At 46.6% G+C, this 19,446-nt stretch overlaps 1 protein-coding gene across 1 annotated transcript in view; it reads right to left on the bottom strand.

Moving 5' to 3' along the window:
- Window positions 1–19,446, bottom strand: part of LOC104031738 (store-operated calcium entry regulator STIMATE) — a 38,187-nt gene that overhangs the window by 16,793 nt on the left and 1,948 nt on the right. The window contains 3 exon segments of the mRNA XM_075726189.1: window positions 3,272–3,393; window positions 5,396–5,491; window positions 6,811–6,859. Coding sequence (XP_075582304.1) covers window positions 3,272–3,393; window positions 5,396–5,491; window positions 6,811–6,859 — 267 coding nt within the window.

The raw sequence follows: 19,446 nt of genomic DNA, 5'->3' as shown, positions 1-19,446 counted from the left end.
TAAAGGCCTCCAAGCAACATGCCTTTCCATATCCAGACAGTGAAAGAGCACAAAACATCAAGTTTAGACTAGTCAGTGACTACAACTGCATCCAGAGAAGCATTTTCAAGCAAGAATACCTTCCTTCTCCCCACCACTTCTTAATGCTCCTCTTCAGCATTTTACTTGCACATTGCAGAAACAATCTCTTAATGCAAGTTCATAGCATTTTGTTACCTAAAAGAAATACTCCAGTATTTCTAAAGTAATAGTTCAGCATTATTAGACACAACTACAATGCCAGGACACTGCAGCTATGCAGAAGTTCCCTCTAGGGAGCTGCTTATTGCTGTGGAAATAGGGGAGGTAGAAGGGGGCTGGGGCAGTTTGGAGGTGAGGCACAAGGCTGAACCAGGCTCCCTCTACACACTCCGACTCCAGCCAGCATCTTCCCTTGCTCAGTCTGTACAGACCCAGCAACACCTCCAACACCTTCAGCACCCACCTCTCGGGTCCTTTGCAGCTTAAATTCTGCTCTGCTCTCCTCTCTGCAGAAGTCCCCTACAGGGAGAGCACCTATAGACAATGGCCTGCTGCTACCCTGCTAGAGCAATGGCACAGGGAGCATTTGTAGAGTTTGTTAGCTTTTAGTATGTGCAAGGCAACCATCATTCTTCAAAGCCTACTTGAACCGAGATGAAGAATAAACCTCTCTAGTCTTTAATCTTAGGAGCCAAGCACCTGCAGAAGAGACAGCAGCCTTTTACAATGCAGTTTCCTGTGCTTAGTTGCAGTCCAAAGAGCAAGAGCTGTTGGGCAAAGATGGAAGAACATAAGCATATAGGAGCCTTTGACTCTCTAAACTAGCTAAAAACTGACTGACTAGCTAAAAACCAGGTCATTCCTGGCTGCAGCAGTCTTTGGCTACAAGCTCAGGTGCAACAGAGGCTGATCTCAGAATGTGTGTCTCCTGGTTTTTTTGAAATATGAAAGTAACTGATTTTTCTAAATGGTTCTAGCCAGCTGGATGCTTAAAACAGCAGCGTAAATTTAGGTGCTTTCCCTATCCTTTTCTTTGCTTCTCCATTAACGCAGCTATTGCGGTCACACAGGGAGAGCCACCTGGGGCCGTGGAGACAGGCATACCAACAGCAGAGCAGAAGGGACTGCTGGAGCCCAAACCAAAGGACAACTGCAGCAGTTTGCATCAGTTGCAGGGATGCAACTAAGAGCTGGAGGGTCAGAAAGGAAGCAGTTGCAACAGATTTCGCCCGCCCCAACAAAGACCATGCAGGTAGATGGGTACTGGCTATACTGGACAAAGACACAACTGTTCTTTCCCGATGGTTGCAGCAATGGCACTCCCCACTGTCCACAATACAGATTTGATGCTTTCCTGCCCTTCCTCCTCCGCAGGACTGCAAGAGATGCTTTTGCTCCTCAGGAGAATTGAGGAAAGAAACAAAGTCTGGTACAGCAATTAGACCAGAAAATTAATTCTATTTCTGGAGCCTGTATTAAACTGTACAAAGTTTACTAGCATCTTCCAAACCGTTTTGGAAGTTACTTAACACAAGATGAGGACAGCAGCGGTTTGCTTCCTTAGCCCTACAGCGGGATTGCACTGGACATGCCACTTGACTCCTACCTAACTTTTCCATCATGGTCATTCTGGCCAGAGACCTGCACCAAGAGCACTGCTCAGTGGATGAGATATTTAATCCCCAATTCAAGAGCTAAATTCAAGCAACAGCAGACACCTTTTTTTTTTTTTTAATTAATGAAAGCCAAATTTCCTCAGAGGAGTGAACTGTTTCTGTAGTCTAAGCCAGCCTTCATGAGGGGCCAGCTACAGCTCAACAGAAGTTCACTACTGCTCTGCAAGGTTAGAGCAAGCTGTCAATACATTTTAACATTTCCTTGCTTCTGCTCAGCTGCAAACGTGGCATGTGAAGCTGTGCCCTGGCATGGCTGTGGTTGGGCTTCACGTCCTTGTTGCTTAAAAGGGGAAAAATGCCAGTCCCTGAACCAAGAATATCTGGATTCCTCTGCTGTCTCATCTGAATGACTTTAGCACTCTATGCTCCTCAACTCTGAGAAAGAGCCATTACGGGCAAAGGTAGCTCCCGCCAAATGCATGCTGTCAGGGTGCTGAACCTGCTCTGGAGGCCACTGCAACCTTTAAAGCCACCCTCAGGTTTGATGAGAGCCAGCCCTGCCACATCCCATCATTTCCACCCATCTGCTGTCATCTCAGTCTGACTCTAGCTGCTTCTGTTGTCTCACAAAGCCAACCATTCCCTTCATCCTGTGCCATGACCCATTTACACATGCTGAACGTGATCCTGAGTAAGACCTCACAAGGCAGTGGAATCTTTGCACTAATCCCAGTTTGGTCCAAGTTCCACCAGCTCAGTTACTACACCAGCTACTAAAAATACAAAGGAATGAGACTACCTTCAGAAGAGACTTAATGATTGAGGTCTTAAAGGTGGGAAAGTGATTAGTATGAATAGAATACGTTTTCAGAATTAAGACTGAATTCACCTTTATATAGATATAAAGTAGGCAAAAGGGCAATTTTCCCCTTTCCTGCAGCCACGGAGAAGCACTCCTCCTAGAAGCTGGCTTTGCTTTTTCTGAAGAGAAGTGCTACCCTCTAGTGGGGCTGGCTGAGAAAAGCTTTTCTCAAACTTTTTCTCCATCTCAAGGCAGGAATCAAAGCGGAGAGAGGCCAGACTTGGGAATACTTTTTGGTTTTATTTTCTTCTTAAATCAGCTGGCAAAATCAGCCCCCAAAAACCCCACAAGTCATATGAGAACTCAGTTTTGGGGCCAGGCTGTGTCCTGCCGATGCCTACGACAGCTCAAGGCAAATGCAAGAACAGCTCCATGTTTTGAACTGAGAAGCTAGGAAAAACCCCAAAAGAACCCCACCAAAAGAGGAAAAAAAAAAAAAAAAAAAAATCACTGCCACCACACCCAAACACCTTAGTTTATCATAGACATGTCCTGGGGTATAAATCCACCCAAGGAAATGTTCAACCTTTCATCACCAACCTGCTACGCTCAGGAGTGCTTGGCAAGGCAGCAGGCAGAGCTACCTGCGACCTGGTGACGTCCCAGCATTTAACATGCTGATCACCACCACACTCGGTGAGCTCCTTGGAGGAGGGATAATGGAAGCAGGCTGCTCACGTTTCATCCCAAATTGTAGTTTCTGCCTTTTTCTTCTCCCCATTCACAGCTGACAGCAAACAAGCCACCCTTGTGCAGAGCGGTTGACACCTACCGTATTCTCCGAAGACCAGGTACGTGTACTTCTTACGCTGCACGATCCAGGAGACAACTTTCACACCAAGCCAGATCAGCAGCATCCCCAGCGTGGCATCAAGGATGAAATTAATAAGGTAGCTAAGAGCAGAGAAAAATTCAGGTTTCAGTTGGGTTCTGAAGCCATATTCAAAATCTTTTATTTCATTATGGTAATCCATAAAAAAAACCCACCCAACACTTCAAAAATCCCCACTTAATATTTCAAGCTCACTTCCTTTCTCTTTTACTGGATTTACGTATAGCCTTACCAGCAATTTATTAGTTTAAAAGCCTGTTCAGCAGAGAAGGGATCAGGCTGCACCAACTCTCTGGCATTGCTCATTTACTCATACAGCATTAAATACTCCCTGGGCTAGCCTTGCTTAAGAGTTACCCCAAAAAGGAGGCTTCCCATTTGCAGCATCTTTGTTCTTATTAGGATGAAATCTCAAGTTTCAGCAAAACAGAACCAAACATTTTCGCAATTTCATACAAGAAAATGGAAGCTTTTTGGACACCACAGCTGCTCTGCAAACTGTGCAGCATAAGAGGCAAAAAATCCGTTTTACTGAGCAGCTGCAGGAGGCTCCTATGAGCAGAGATGCAAACTGAGAAGCAGAAAGTCTTGGGAGAGGCCACAAGCCCTGGCTCAACAGGAGGCATCCTGGGGTCCCCAAAAGCCTCTGGTTCAGGGTCCCCTGAGCTGCAGATCCAGGAGCTGAACCCATACCCAGCAGGAGATTTGGGCCTGATGGGTTTGCTCTGCAGCTTTGGGTGTTCAAGGCTCGCTGGACTGAGTGCCAGCGGCAGAAGACACGCAGAGACCTTCTGGGGATTGCAGGGTCCAAGCTCTAATCCAGGGCTTGGTATTTTAATGAACTCCAGAGACAAAAATATCACTCAGACTAATGTTTTCTGGCCAGTTTTCCATTACTGGAATATCTTCTGCCAGATGAGGCCAGATTTCTACAGTGTGAAGAAAATACCAAGCACAGAGCTACAGGAATGAACATTTCCTTTTCCAGAACTTGATACTGCCTCTGAATAAAGACACTGAAAATAACAATCTGCTTTTGATATCCATTTTGAAAACATGACATTAAGTTTTTCTACATCCAAAGGCTCAGACTAGCTTATTACAGTGTCCAGCTGCCGAAGTCGGAGTACTCTGATACAAACATGAGGCTGTGGTGGTTTTTACTGGGCAGGACACGTAGCACATGAGCCTCAAAGCCCTGAGACAGGGCTTTAGAGTTTTAAGCTGCCTGGTTCAGGATGACAAGTCAGGCAGCACAGGGAAACGTAAAACACACATGAAAGGAAAAACACACCCCAAAAAACAAAGCAAAACCCTGAAGGGCGCAGCATAAGCATAAACTGGTTTATTCTAACACAGTGTCTGTTTAAAAACCAAAAATTAATCATATCAGAGTTTATGTTTAGCTGCAGCCAAGCTTTTGTCTCTTTAAAGAAAGGTATCAAGGTGCCGCACTTGAATATATAAAAAGGAGATGGGCCAGAAGGTTTTCAGCAGCATTTTGAAGCTTAGAGGAGTTTCTCAAAACAGGATAAATTAATTCTGAAACTACATTTGTAGCTGTGAATTGGCTGGTCTGAGGTAAAAGTGGCACTTTATGTTAAGTCTGAAGTCTGGCTTAGAAAGCCCCCAAACAGGACTATAGGAATACATGTGATAGGTGCAACCAAAAAAATGCATCCTTACATTGGACGAAGGCCTTTGCCCCCACAGTTCGGAAATCATTCTCAATGCTACTCCAAGACCAACCAAATTGCAAAGTCTGGTGTGCAAACAAATGGCACATTTAACAGCAGCAATTGCATGGGGCACCACTATGTTATTTACTGCAGCTTTTTGCCAGGATATTTCAAGGTGCTTTTAATCCTCAGAAAAGCAGAGTCGCAGACCAGGAGACTACAAAGACCAGGAGACAACCCAGACCCTGAAAATAAGCTCAGCATCATTTATCCCCAGCTAGAACTTTAAACGGATCAGTTTCCACCATATATGACGTTTTCCAACAGGCTCGCTTCCTCCTTTCACAGATGTAGGACACTGAATGCAAGCACCTCGTGTACTTACAGAGAGCAAGGGTCCTCTTCAGTGAGATCCGACAGAAAAATATTGGCAAAGTGGATGAAGAGGGCACCTATGGCTTGCTTGGAGGTATCATAAAACCTGGAGAGGGAGGGAAAAAAAAAAAAAAAGCATAAAGATCTGTACTCTAGAGCACCAGCAGCCCAGCAGTCACCCAAGTGATCCCTGCATGGATCTGCTTTCCTCTAAGACGCATTCCTGATGTCCAAGAAGTACGTGGTGAAAATGGGACAGTTTGGCTGGCTCCAAATACTTAACAAAAAAAGATAGCACGTCAGCATGGAGCAGCTCAGTCTTGCAGATCTGCACCTGACACTTGCTGCTGAGTTTTAGCCTGCAGTGAAGGGCAGTTCACCCTGCAGTGACCAGCCCAGCCTCAGTTTCTCCACCCAGCAGCAGGCAGAGGGAAGTTGTTCAGCTACTTATGATTTTTGCACCTGTCCCCAGGGAACTGGGTTGGATTCCCAAATTATTTTAGAGGAAGAACCAAACTGAGAAGACTAACAGGCTTTTCATCACTAACATTGGCTGGTAGCTCCATCCTTGGTCAAGCATTGGAACAGGCTGCCCAGAGAGGTGGTGGAGTCACCGTCCCTGGAGCTGTTCAAAAATGGGTAGATGTGGCACTTGGGGACATGGTTTAGTGGGCATGGTGGTGTTGAGTTGACAATTGGACTGATGATCTTAGAGGTCCCTCCCAACCTTAATGATTCCTAGTTTTACTTTCATTAAAAAATAATCCAGCCACCAAGCCACAAAACCTGAAATTCATTGTTACTCTACCCTTAATTGGTTTAGTGGTGGACTTGGTAGTGTAGGTTAATGGTTGGACTGGATGATCCTAAAGGTCTTTTCCAACCTAAACGATTCTATGATTCTATGCTGCCAAGCCAGCCTGACCGTACACTGAGCCCACCCATACGCCCACCTCTTAGCAGCCAGTAAATCCTACAATACAGAGATGCTTTGTAGAGGTGTCTGAAGCTGACAGCACTACCCAGCTACCTTACAGGGACACACAGCCAAACGTGTTGCCTGGTCTATGCCTGAGCTGGGTCAGGGGACAACCAAAGCGATTAATCGAATTCAACAGCAAAACTTGACCCTGTCCGGGAGACAGCCCATCTGCAGGTGTGCCAGCAGATTGAAGAGGACCATAATGTCTCAGTTCAGTCACCTAAAGTAAAAACAAGCTTTTGTGGAAGAGCTAGGCAGGGAATTTTACTTCTAGGGAGCACCAGCTACTTTATGGAGGTTTCCTTGGGAAGCAGCAGCAGAGCATTTCACTTAATGACTAAATACCATGCAGCATGTTCAGAGGACCTAGAAGACTGTTAGTACAAGAAGAAAATAATATTACAGATACATGGTCTTTTCAAGCTCCAAATTAAAGCCCTCACCATATCCTCCAGGGACGCCTCTCTTCCTTTGGTTCCTTAAATCGTTTTACTGCAAAGAAAATTAGAGAGGTTACGTTAGCCAGCAGAGCTGAACCAATACACATGTGCAGTCTGTGCTGATCTTCCATGCAAAAAGCAGCCAAAAAAATCTGGACGACCCTCAGCATTTGCCAACCTAAAGCTGTGCAAAGCCGAAGGACCCAGCTCCAAAGTGACCAGAGGCAATGCATGCACCCACAGGTCAGAAGGATGAACAGCAGAGGTGCTTTGGAGGTAGGTGCGTGCTTCTGGTGTTCTTCAGCAGCAGCATTTTCGTGCCATGAGAAACGACCTGAGGGAAGCTAAGGAGGGTTCACCACTACCTACCAGCTCTGATAAGTCTTCCAGGCAAATTGAAATTATGGGTAGCAACAGTGAAATGATACGGCCCAAGAGTCCATTAAGCTTTTCAGCCACAGCAGCGCAATAAAGCCACCTCCTCCTTGCAGCTAACAGGACCAGAGGACCTTCAAGGAAGCAGGACCTTATGCACATCTCCAGTATAAAGGTACCAGTGCCAAGCCCTGAAACCCTGCAAGCTGGCATGGCTCCAAGCTTGTAACAACTAGTAGTATTTCATTATACAACATTTTGCACGCCCACTGGCTACCACTGTGGAGCAGCAGTCCGAGACACACGGCTTCAGTACCACCAACCATATGCCCTGAAGAAGATATTTGAAGCAACTCTTCCTTCCTTGACAACATTCCAGGTCAGGTTGGACGGGGCTCTGAGCAACCTGATCTAGTTGAAGCTGTCCCTGCTCACTGCAGGAGGGTTGGGCAAGATGACCTTTAAAGGTCCCTTCCAATCGAAACTGCTCTATGAGTCTTTAAATGAAGTCCCTCTGGCCATAGACGAGTTTGCTCCTTACAGCCCTTCAGGTCTCTCCTCCGCTAAGGAGTCCTCTGGTGCTGTCTACTGCAGTTGCTGCTCTGAGCTTTCTCTAGTTACTACCTGCAGATAACAGCAAGTTGGATTTTTACCTAGTTTTGCTCAGAGTGGGGTCTGAGCATTGCAGAAGCATCTCAAAGGGTCCCGGTTAGTTTGTCAGAGATTTGACGCTCTCCTTCCGTTCAGCCAGCTCTTACATGCACAAATAGGAGCTGTTAATGGAAAAGTACCGAGTACCACATCCCATGCAGAAGTAATTTTTGACTCTTTTGCTGTCGCTCCAGCTAGGAGCCCATTTTAGAAAGTACCAGCTACCCGGCCAACTCTTCTCCATTTAAACCTACAGGTATCAATGCCCTGGAACAAGCAGACCTGGAAAAGGCTTTTCCACTACATTAGATTTATTAATCAGAAGAAAAAAAAACCACAAAAGTAAGTGGCATTCAGTGGCACTGTCTTGCTTTGTGGTAAGGTTGCTAACAGCTACATCTAGAGCTAGAGACATCACCGTCACCACTGCTGCCCCAAGCATGCTGCCTCCAAACCTCAGGCAGACATGGAGGGTGCAGATCCCAAACATCGCCTCGGCCACTGGAACCGCTCTCCTCCTCACCAGGGCTAATGAGCTCAAGGTGGACAGCAGGTTTAGTCTGCCACAATCAGTTCCCAAACACACCACCAGCTTGAACAGGATTCAGAGTTAGAAATAATGAGCTGCGACTTTTTTTTTTTTTTTTTTAAGGAAATGGAAAAAAAAAAATTCAGTGCATCCTCTCTAACTCCTGACAGTCCCGCCGGGGATGCAAGCAGAGCAGCTGCTTGGTGGTGCCATCTAGTGAAACCAGGAGCCTGAAAGCAGCAGGACACATGGATACGAATCAGTGTGCAGTGCACAACCCTGTCAGAGAAACCACCCCAGGAGTACATATTAGTGTTAATCACCAAATCCTTCTATACATCCCAGCTGTGCCCGATACCAGGCAGATCACTGCAATGAGTACTGAAGAGTACACAGACTGCGGAAATCCAAATAGGCCATCAGTTAATCTGTTTTATCATTACTAAGCCTTCACCCTTGGGAGCCCCATAGCCTACTCTGCTCCTTTAAAAAGCAACCCAACCAAAAGCAAGGACAGACACACACCAACCCCCTTGCCACAGATATTTTCTTCATTCCCCCCAGCTACAGGTAATCAGCTACTGCCTTCAAATTTACAACCAGCAAAAAAGGCTTTTTTCACTGCTGACAGTTCTTGGCACATGAGGATGCTTCCCAGGGCAACTTCAGGATATGAAGACAGGGACCCGGAGTGCCACAGGTGAAAGCAGGGACATCAGAGCCACGTCCTTCTGCCCGCTCTCCAGTGGGGTAAGGAGATGCACTTTTATAGACATGAGCTTCCTTACTGCCTGTGGGAGAACAGGGCGCAAGCAACACCTCTGGTCCTTTTGAGATCACTAACGCTGCTGATAAAGCCAGCACAGTTTTAAACACAACTTGGTATCCAGCTCTTTTTCCAGGTTTACACTCCACCGGCTGGTTAGTCTTTCAGTTAATGAAACTGCGGAGAAGCTAACAGCTTCTGTCCAAGTAAAAACTGCCCTTTTAGAGCCAGGAACTGATCTAATCCAGGCACACTACAGTAGCTGGTCCCATGGGACCATAAAATACCCACAGGGAATCTGAGTGACTCGGGTTATAACCCGAAATAAGGCTTTTTACTCCCCTGCTCAGTGGGGAAATACACAGCTTTGACAGACCAACTCGTACAGGCTCCGTGTACTGGAACGCAAACCCACCTCCAAAAGCAGAGTCAGCAGCAGGCTCAGTAAAGGCTGGCAAGAAGCCCCAAAACATTAGCTGGATACAGCTGATTTCTAAATAAAGGGCTCTCTGCTCTTCTGCATCTAAATGGTAATTAACTGATCTGTTCAGTCCAGCTGGACTTAAGCACTCAGCCTGCCAGCTGGAGCCTTACCGTCTGCCCCAAGGGACAGCCTGGGCTCACCCCCCTGGGAAATGCCTTCCTGGTCCAGCCTGGAAGGATGCAGGAACAGCCCTGCCAGCAGCCTCGACATTTCAGAAGTACAACTTTGTACCTCTTTTACTGGGAAGGTGACAGGGTGATATATGGAATGACAATGCCCCCAACCCCAGTACTTCGGTCAGGTACATGCAGGGTTTTTGGTGCCACTCTCAAATCCACAGAAAACCAGCACTCCGATGACCTGACCCACTATTGCCATTAATAAGTAACGAAGCGGCAGTCATGTCAAGTTGCACCAGGCATTGCTGCAGCAGTTTGTGTCCTATCCCTGCCCCAAAAAAACATCTGGTTTCCCTTACCCAGCTGAATCCCACCACAAGATATCCCTGCAGCAACAACTTCCATCAGCACAAACAAGGTCTATCATCGCTGATGCCCTTCAAAGGGCATTTGCATTTCACCCACCCACAAGCAAGAGACCCATGGACCAACCAAGCTGTCTGAGTGGCCAGAAGTATTTAAACCAAACTTAGTAAGCTTGCTCAGCTCATGGGGCAAAGAGCATCAGTCTGCAGAGAAGCTGCTGGAGGGGTCTGCAGGCTACCAGGCCAGCCAGCTGACCACTAGCCCAACCATGAGAGCACCAGGGATGATTTTCATTATTGCTTTAATGAGAAGTGGCATGTTATGTATCCACAGCCACTCAGGCTAGAAATACAGTAATTCAGTGTGATAAGATGACAAGTAAGAGGTAAGAAGTTAATGGTGTGGTGCCTTGTTGAACACAGCTTGTCATGCCTCATTAGATTTAAGAGAGTTATCCGAGACTGTGTAATTATCAGAGACAGTAAAACTGTTGTATTAAAGATAAAAGCTAGTATTATAGAGAAATAATTAACTGCTTAATAGTGCATTTACTGTGCAGAGCTGCAGCAGGCTGTCTCCAAATTAAACCAGAAATCCAGCCAAGATTACCGGAGCTTAAACAGGCAACGGAGTTGTTTGGTAGCTGTGACCCAGAGGTTAGGGGTGATGCTAAATCCACATAAAAGTAGCACCAGGTCTTTGAAAACTCAAGGAGCTGATGAAGTCCCCTTTGAAGCAGCACTGCTGCTTTTGTGCTTTGGGAGCACAGTAAGGCTTTGGAGCAACAGGCTGAGCAGCAACTGCAAAGTGCCCCTCTCCTCTTCCAAGCCCTGCAGAGAGCCAAGCCATGGCGTGCACAGCCACAGGCTCAGCTGGCTAGGGCTGGAGGAAGGCTGAAGTCTCCTTTGCTACTGTCAAAACATGTCTCCTCTCACTGGGGTCAACTCAGTTTTCCACCAGCTGTAGGCATGGGTTTGCTACCATGGTTCAGACAGATCAGTCCACTCTTAAGATTTATATTAAGAAAAGTTGTGCATACTTATGCATGCATCAAGCAAACAAGAAATACATGATATTTAAGTTCTAGCACCTACAAGCAATCAAAAATGGAGTTTAATGCACACAGAGCTGCACAAAATGGGAGAGAACCCCCATTCAACTAGATTAAAAATGACACTAGCGTATACTGGGTCTACACCAGGAGACACCAGAAATTTGTCTTCCCAACATTGCTACCAACCACAGCATTGATCATTTAACTCTGCCTCCCTTCTCAGCTTTCTCCATTTGTAAAGCAAGCCAGCTTTTGCAAGGGAGCAATGTTACTGCACATCTCTATAGCTAAGTGATGCTTCCCAAACTGCCAGATACCTGCAAGCCTAGTTAGGGCAGCAGTCTGGACCATACCACAGGCCAGGGAAGCACAGGTCCCCCAGCGTTCTGGCATGCATTTGCTCCTCATGGAGCCACGTGCTAGTCATTGCTTTTTAAGTCTTTGCAAGCACGCTATACACGCACGGTAAGGACTCCCGATCTCACTTCGTGCCTCTTCATATCACCACTAAACAGGAAACTAGTCCTAGTAACAGATGAAGCAAGTAAAATTCACATGAACCTTTAGATTTTGTGCCCCCCCCCCCCCCCCCAATCTTTCTAAGGGGAATAAAACACTGGTGGAAGTACAGGCAAGCTTTCAGACCAATCTTTGAAGTCTAAAAGCAGCAATGAACCTCAAAGCTGAATGCAGGTTGGGAACAATTGCTCCAGGGTTAACTTCAAGCAGTGAAGCTTGAGAAATCAGCCTCAACTCACATTTCCACTGGTGGTGTAAAGTCTGGATGTTTGCAGCATGTTTATGCAAGTCCTAGCTAGTGCCGATAGCCGACTCAGTTGCCCCTTTTATCACAGAGCCGAGCTACTTGTGTTCTGAAGAGCAGCAAGTATGGGAGTTGGGTCAAGTCAACTACCTCTCTGACAGTACAAAACTACCCAGCAGAGCGTGCTACTGCTGCAGAGACATCTCAGGCTGACAGCAGATGCTGGGTGAAAGCAAGCTGAACACACCATGCTCATGGCTGAGGGTCCTTCTAACAGAGCAGGATGCTACAGCAAGCAGCATGAAAAAACAAGCTGCTAAACAGAGGAAGATGGAGACTGCTTGTCCAGATTCTTCCTGCAGGACCCAGTCCTGCACTGAACCTACTTCAATCCGATCCTGAATTATTCCATTTAGATTTGAATTAACAATAAAGTGGGTGGATGTCAACAGTAAAATAGGTCACACTGTAGAAATGAAGCCTTTCTGAAGGAAATGCAAAGACAGTCCTCAAGAACAACAAAAGGAACCATGGTGAAGTCCCAACCTGAAGCACACAGGCTGCTCCAAGGTGTAGAACCCTGCAGCAGTGCGGAGGTGAAGTGCTGGGTGACCATTTAGACTTGCCACATGGTCCAAAGCACGTGGCCCAGAGCAGCCCAGGGAAAGGCTGGGAAGATGTTCCTAGAAGAGTCAGGAGAAGGGGATCCAGGTCTATCCCACTACACAGGTGTAAAGCACCACCGAGATGACAGCCTGCCATCTTGAGGTGGTGTCCTCATAAGTTACCACTCTCCCCCTACTTGGCTCCAGTTACTGCAGACAAAAAGCCATGAAGTCAAAGAAAAGGGAAGGAAGGCGAGTGACAATGAGAGACATGCCCTGCCCATGGCTGAGAAAGGGAAGGGCAGGAAACAAAATACTCCCAGGCTCTTCCTCTCCAGCCAAGGACAATGAGGATTATATACACTTGAAACTCCCGGAGGGCCACCAGGCTGGGTGGAAGTTGGACTTCTGAATAAGAACCTGTGTAATGGTAATAAATAATAAAATGTTTTGGAGGACAGTCTTTCATTATAGACCTGTAAATAGTCAGAAAACTAAAAGATAAAAGCTCAGTAACAGCTATCCTCACTTTTTGTTTCAGACTAATAAGAGATAGACATTTATTATGGTGTTTTCTGGAGGTAGTAGAAAAGGGACAGCTTTGCCTGCCCTAGACACATGCAGTTCCCTGAAGTTACCAGAGTCTTCAGCAGCTCTGTGCCACAGTCTTTTGTTTTTAAACCAATTCTTTGATTATTATAATCGATTAAGACAAGGACAGCAGCAGCCACCCAATTCCCCCGTGCTGCTCCTCGCTCCTTCACGGTGGAGCACTGCTGCGCGCAGCATCCTCCCCGCATCCCCATCGACCCTGCGCCGCATTCAGACAGCGCTGCTGCGGATGCACGCATCAGCACCGGGGCATTTTACCCCTCTTGGAAATAAAAACCCTAATTTAGGCAGAATTAGCTACCGTAGCAACTAGCTGCTGATTAGCAAAACTGACTACTAAGTCAGGTTGCTAGAAAATTAAAGGGGGAAACTTATGTCCCTAAGAGAAGCTTAGGTATGCTTGGTTGAGATGCAGACCATCTCCTTCATAAATCTTACCGCGATCAGCCAAAGGATTCAAAAGTTGAAGTTTGGAAGGGAGATACCGACTCAAGAGACAAAGCCTTTAGGACTTGATTTACTGGAGACACGAGCCTGACCCCACCGAGCTCAGCGACAGGCCCCAGAGGATGAACACTGAAAATGAACCCGATATTAGAAGCACTGCAGCGTTAATACACTTCACTTGTGAATGGGCCACCAAAAATAAAGGCTGCGATGCCCAGAACTGGTGACGCTGTCACCTGCTTTTAAGAGAGGGGCTAGCTAAATTGCCTAAAGTCTATCTCGGGGGGCAACATTGCACTAGCAAGAGGGCCAGGACTTTATTTCTGGCCTTTGCAGAGGGGGACTCAGAGCTACTGTACCAGGGAGGAACCAGAAGCTCTTCCCCTGCCCAATCTCCATGTTATTTATAGGCAGTATAGTCTCCAATAACACATTTCAACCTGTTTTGAAGGACACACCCTTTCCCAGGCTTTTTCCAAGCCCCAGGCAGGAAAGAAGCCAACATGCAGGATACAGAGGCCAAAACCCTGGGGTCTGCACTATTCTTAGCCTGAGCATGCAGCTACTCAGACAGCTCGACCCGAGACACAATGGGAGGAAGCAGCAGCCACTGTTCGCAGAGAGCAGCCAACATGCTGCTTGCGAGACAAATGCGCACCCGAGCTGGAAAGGCTCAAAACATATACCCTCCGTCAGTTCAGGGAGCAGCAAAAGTCCTGTCAGTGGCTTAAGGAGACAGATTGCTACTGACTTACATCCTCTAGTCTGCACTAGATGTACTTAGTCACCCTCTCCCAAATACCCTTGTACCAATGCTTCAACAACATAAGCACCTGTAGCAAAACTTGGCAGAGGGGATACTTCAAGGAAGGAATAGGAACGGAGGATATGTTCTAGGTGATCTCTGCATCTGCAAGACATGAGGCAGCAGGGAAGTATACAGATTGAAGTAGCTCCTACTGAAGATATCCAACTATGCCTGGGCTACTCTACAGCATCTTTCAGATAAGAAGAGTTTATTCCGGGTTAGAGTGCTCTGACCTGCAAGAGGAGCGCGCATGGGCAGCAGGCACTCAGGAAGCTGCTGCTGGAGCAACAGCCCTATGCAAAGTCCCGCACAGTGATGCACACTGCAGCTCCCAGGCTGATGCAGGTGGACCACAAGAAATAGTTTTGCTTCTTCCTAACCAAAAAGACTTGGACATCTTTCCTCCCTGAGTTCTCACCTAACAGCTTCTCCTCTTCCTTTTCTTGTGTAGTTCCTGATGCTGTTTAGCCCATCTATTCCTATTCCCCATACAAATCCAGAGTCATCTGCACGTCCAGTGCAGGGGAAGCTCTGGAACCCACAGAGCAGCACCACCTCCCCATCACCTACCCTGCAGACGCATGCCAAGAGCCTCAGCTGGAGCATTCATCCATCTGGGGACCCCAACTGCCCAGATGAAGGCCACACAGTACTTTGGCATGGTTCTCAGTTTTAAGCTCTACCCTGTATGTCTTGTTTCTACGTGGCTCTTCACAGCTGTCATTACAGCCAAGTGCCAGGTGGTCACAAACCATAGCTTTGAGATAACAAGCATTAGTCATGCTTTGCACACTGAGAACAGGACACATTATTCGATGACACAGTAGATCTTGTAGGAGACCTGGATTAGAGCTGGGCTCTAGCTCAAACTCAGAATATGTTACTTAACTTTGTCCTGGGGGAGGCAGTAGTGAATCTCTCCACATAAAACATTGCTACATTTCAGGTCAGTCCCTTGAAAAATGGGTTTTAAACAGGGAATGGTGTACCTTAAGACCATAAGATTCGAGATCATTAAGAGAACAACACCTGAAAAATGAAATGATGCAACTGGGCTGGTAGTTATTGTTGAAGTCTGTCTGCCATACAGTTTTCTCTCAAATGCTGTTAAAAAAAAGAGACAGCTGGAAGTTTAACAGACTCCTCCCAAAAACTTTACTTCCTCCATCCCTTAATTACAGAAGACTAGTTTCCCTGTAAAGTTACTTGTACAGAGTTCAAAGTCACCTGTAATATCAACTGTTTACCTGTTGCAGAACCAATTCAGAAAGGTGTAAGGTGGTTGGCAGCCCTTGGGTTACAGATAGCTTTTCATGCAGTTCTAGTTTGCCAGCTCATTTCTCAGCTCACCAAACCCGTTTGTTCCTTCAAAAACCAGGAACCTCACAATCTTCACTTAGCATGCAGCTTTCACTGCTCGGTTTAGCTGTTCAAAAAGCAACTTCCAAGAAGAGGTCAACATAATCAACAGCTCAAATTCAAAAGCTTTGTAGAAAGCTGCGTTCAGCTTAATGAAGCACATCAAGTGCTGCAGAGACCCTCCAGCTTACAAAGCACAAGACGCGTTTTCAAGCTCAGCCAGTTTTCAGATGTACTGGAGCAGAAGAAAAACGTCTTGAGAGTCCTGCCATATGTAGCTTTTTGCTTAACCCACAAACCTACATGCAAATTGCTACTGCAATCCGCAGAGCCCTGTGTTTTGTGCCTCCAGAGACACAGTTAACCTTTGTGGTTTTGTTTTCCCCTGGAGGGAAAGGCATCTGCAACGGTGAAGTTCCCACTTAAATATACATGTGTATGAATATTCAAAATCAAACACAGTTATGCATTGTGTTAGAGGAAGCAAAGTCAGCGGAGCCTGTCTTGGGCACAGTAAGCCTGTAGTGCTCCTGCGTCCTGGGCAAATTTATTTCAAAACAGAATGGAAGTCTGGACAGATCAAGTGCTCTACCATTTATTTCTTCTCTTTCCTGACATGGACTCACACTTCTACCCACCCTTATGAGAGATTTTCAGTGTAAAAGTCAAAACACAACACAGAAAGCACTCAGGATAATTCTGAAGCACAGAAACAGTGCAGCAATTCAAATTATGTATAGCAACAAGCCTGAACTTAGCACTGGGGCAGGACCATAGAATGGTTTGGGTTGGAAGGGACATTTACAGGTCATCTAGTCCAACCCCCCTGCAGTGAGCAGGGACATCTTCACCTAGATCGAGTTTCTCAAAGCCCCGTCCAACTTGACCTTGAATGTTTCCAGAGATGAGACATCCACCACCTCTCTGGGCAACCTGTGCCAGTGTTTCACCACCCTCAGCATAAAAAATTTCTTCCTTAGATCTAGTCTAAATCTCCCGTCTTTTAGTTTAAAACCATTACCCCTTGTCCTATCACTACAGGCCCTACTAGAAAGTCACAAAAGGTTGCTTAAGTTTGACTTATCTGATGGAGATGAGTACCACGGCTTCCACCAATCCCTCTCAAAGTTCAGACACTTCCATACACTAGGATGCTGTTTCCCATTTTCACTAACCAATTGCCCACCATCCTGGAGAAAAATGCACTGGAAGGTCGGCTAGTAAGTCCACGGGGACCAGGAAAACACCAGCAATGGGGTGATACTTCTATTCTTTACCTGGGATTTTCCACCACAGTCAAGAGCCACCACTTCTTTTACAGTCAGTCAGTCTGGCAAACTCCTGTTCTGCAGCCCTGCCTCAGGACAAGCTACCTGGACCAGAGTATAAAACATCACCCTGCCTGTCACCAGCACACCTCCATCACCAAGCCCTGCCTGGGGGGTCAGCACCAGCGTCCCTGCCACCAACAGCTCAGCCTTCTTAGGCGAAGCTCACGGCAAGATGTGCTGGAAGAATGCATCCAGCAGCGATGTGCAAGAGGAGATAAGGGGATGCTGCTGTCACATTAGAGAGGAACAAGACATTTTCAAAAGTCAAGCTGAAAAACAGGTTTCACTGTCTGAGGAGGGCTATGGAGCTCAGCCCAGCTCTCCCCCCTGCCTGGCAGTACGAACTCTCTCTAAGAGCGAGGTCTATTTTGACACCTGCAGCGCAAGTGCTACTAAACCTCATTCAGGAGCTCAGAGGGCTACCACTACAGTTTCAGGAAGAGAGCTAGTTGGAAGAGAAATAAATGTTCTGAGATGTCCCCCATGCTGTTTGTGGTGGGGTAAAACACAAGTAAACCAGCTCCAAGGAAAGCTTTTTTCCATTCACAATGGAGAAAAAGATCCTTTAACTCCAAAAATCTGTTTCTCTTGCATTCCAGTTAATGCACAAGGGTGGCTACAGCTAAAATTTCTACACAAGATCTCCCTCCATTTCAAAGGGTTTTGCTGTCCAGTTGCAAATCTGGACAAGCTTCACTAGCCTACAACCCCTTCCTCAAAAAAAAAAAAAGTTTTCAATAGCAGAAACTGCAGGAACTCAACCCCCAAATCACACCCAGCATCTGCAGCTGAGATAACTGCAACATGCTTTCTCCACTCAGCTGAGCGATGATCAAGGCAGAGCATTAAAAACTATTTCAGATGGGATTGCACAATTATCCACACTCCTCCAAGTCATGACATCCCTAAGGGCAAGTTCTTGCATAGGAAACCGGATTGCCACACAGAGGCAGCTGCTACTTTACTGCCTCTTCTTTCAAGGGTTTGTGTCTTGGTTCTTGTAGGTTAACAACTCATTTCCATTTGACTACCAAATAGGGCAAAGTTGCAACCAGAGCAAGCCCTGGACCATATTGGAATTAGGCTTGATGACAACCTTAAAGACCTTCTTGCTGGAAAAGCAAGGGAGTGTTTGCAGGCTCAAAGGAACTCTGTCATCACTGTTGCTGATGGCAGTCGGCCAGACTAATACAGCCACACTAAACAGCTTTCCTGACTCCCTACCAAGGCTGGGCATCATCTACTGCTGGCTCCTGTTTTCGCCACATGAAGGACCCCTTTCATGTACCCCACAGCAATGGGGAGCAACCATCCCACTCATCCCATTACAGGGAAACAAGCGTTCCCTCTGCTGCCCAAGAACTTTTGCTCTAAATTGACCTTTTTTGTAGCCTTTGCAACAGGCTAAACTAGCCTCAAGAAACCTAGTGGGCTGTTGCAGTAAAATTTGAAACCATAGGTAACAGCTCCATTTTGCCACTATATTCTCCTCCAGGACTGCAATACGAGCTGTGTTCCCTACAATCCAGGCATGCACTGGGCACAAAGCATCAGTTCAGACAATCACGCAAAACAGACTTCCTCATCCGTTAGGTTCTCCTGCCAGGTTGGCAGGAGACAGTCTTTCCACAGCCCCAAGAGACAGAAATTCAGAGACACAAACTCTTCTGATAACAACATATAAATTTATCCTTCCTGCAATGGGCCATACTTGGGACCCACATTCTGGATGCACACTGTGAGCACATCCCATGCACACACACCTGCAAAACTTTGCAGAACACCACATTACTGTTAGTCTGAGTTCCTCTACACGTTTTCAAACACTCTGAAGAGAACCTGTACAATTTGGAAATCTCATCCATTCAAATTCAGGTTCTCCTATAGCTCTGCTGAACTGGTATTTTAAAGAAGAAGGAATGCAAAAGGCATTGGCTTAGGTTCAGGCACGAACTGAATTTCTGCTCACTGACCTGCAAGGCAGAGCAAGCTGGCCTGCAACATCCCATTAAAGCAGAAATCACAGACACACAAACGACAGAAATACACACCCAGGAATGTCACAGTATTGCAGGAAGAATTATCAAAGAAGGGCTGACGCTAATTCCAGCGACAGCAGTGTCCCAAGATCTAGATGAGGTGGTCATCCAGCCGGGACTGCCCGACTTGATGCTGGGCTGGATGGAGCAAAGATGCAAATCAAGGTTCCCAGGGACATTTTTGACTCTGCGCACACATCGCCACCAGCTCAAGAGGTTCCCATACCTCCCAGCTGCTGGAACTTTTCCTTCCCAGGAGGCTGCCAACTGAACTGGCCACATGAATAACCCAAAAGCTGCTTCAAAGCAAGTTATTGCCTAACCTAAAGTC

The sequence above is a fragment of the Pelecanus crispus genome, chromosome 1, assembly GCF_030463565.1.
Source record: "Pelecanus crispus isolate bPelCri1 chromosome 1, bPelCri1.pri, whole genome shotgun sequence".
Lineage (NCBI taxonomy): Eukaryota > Metazoa > Chordata > Aves > Pelecaniformes > Pelecanidae > Pelecanus > Pelecanus crispus.
The sequence above is the reverse complement of the archived record's forward strand: the minus strand, read 5'-3'. Positions and strand labels throughout refer to the sequence as shown.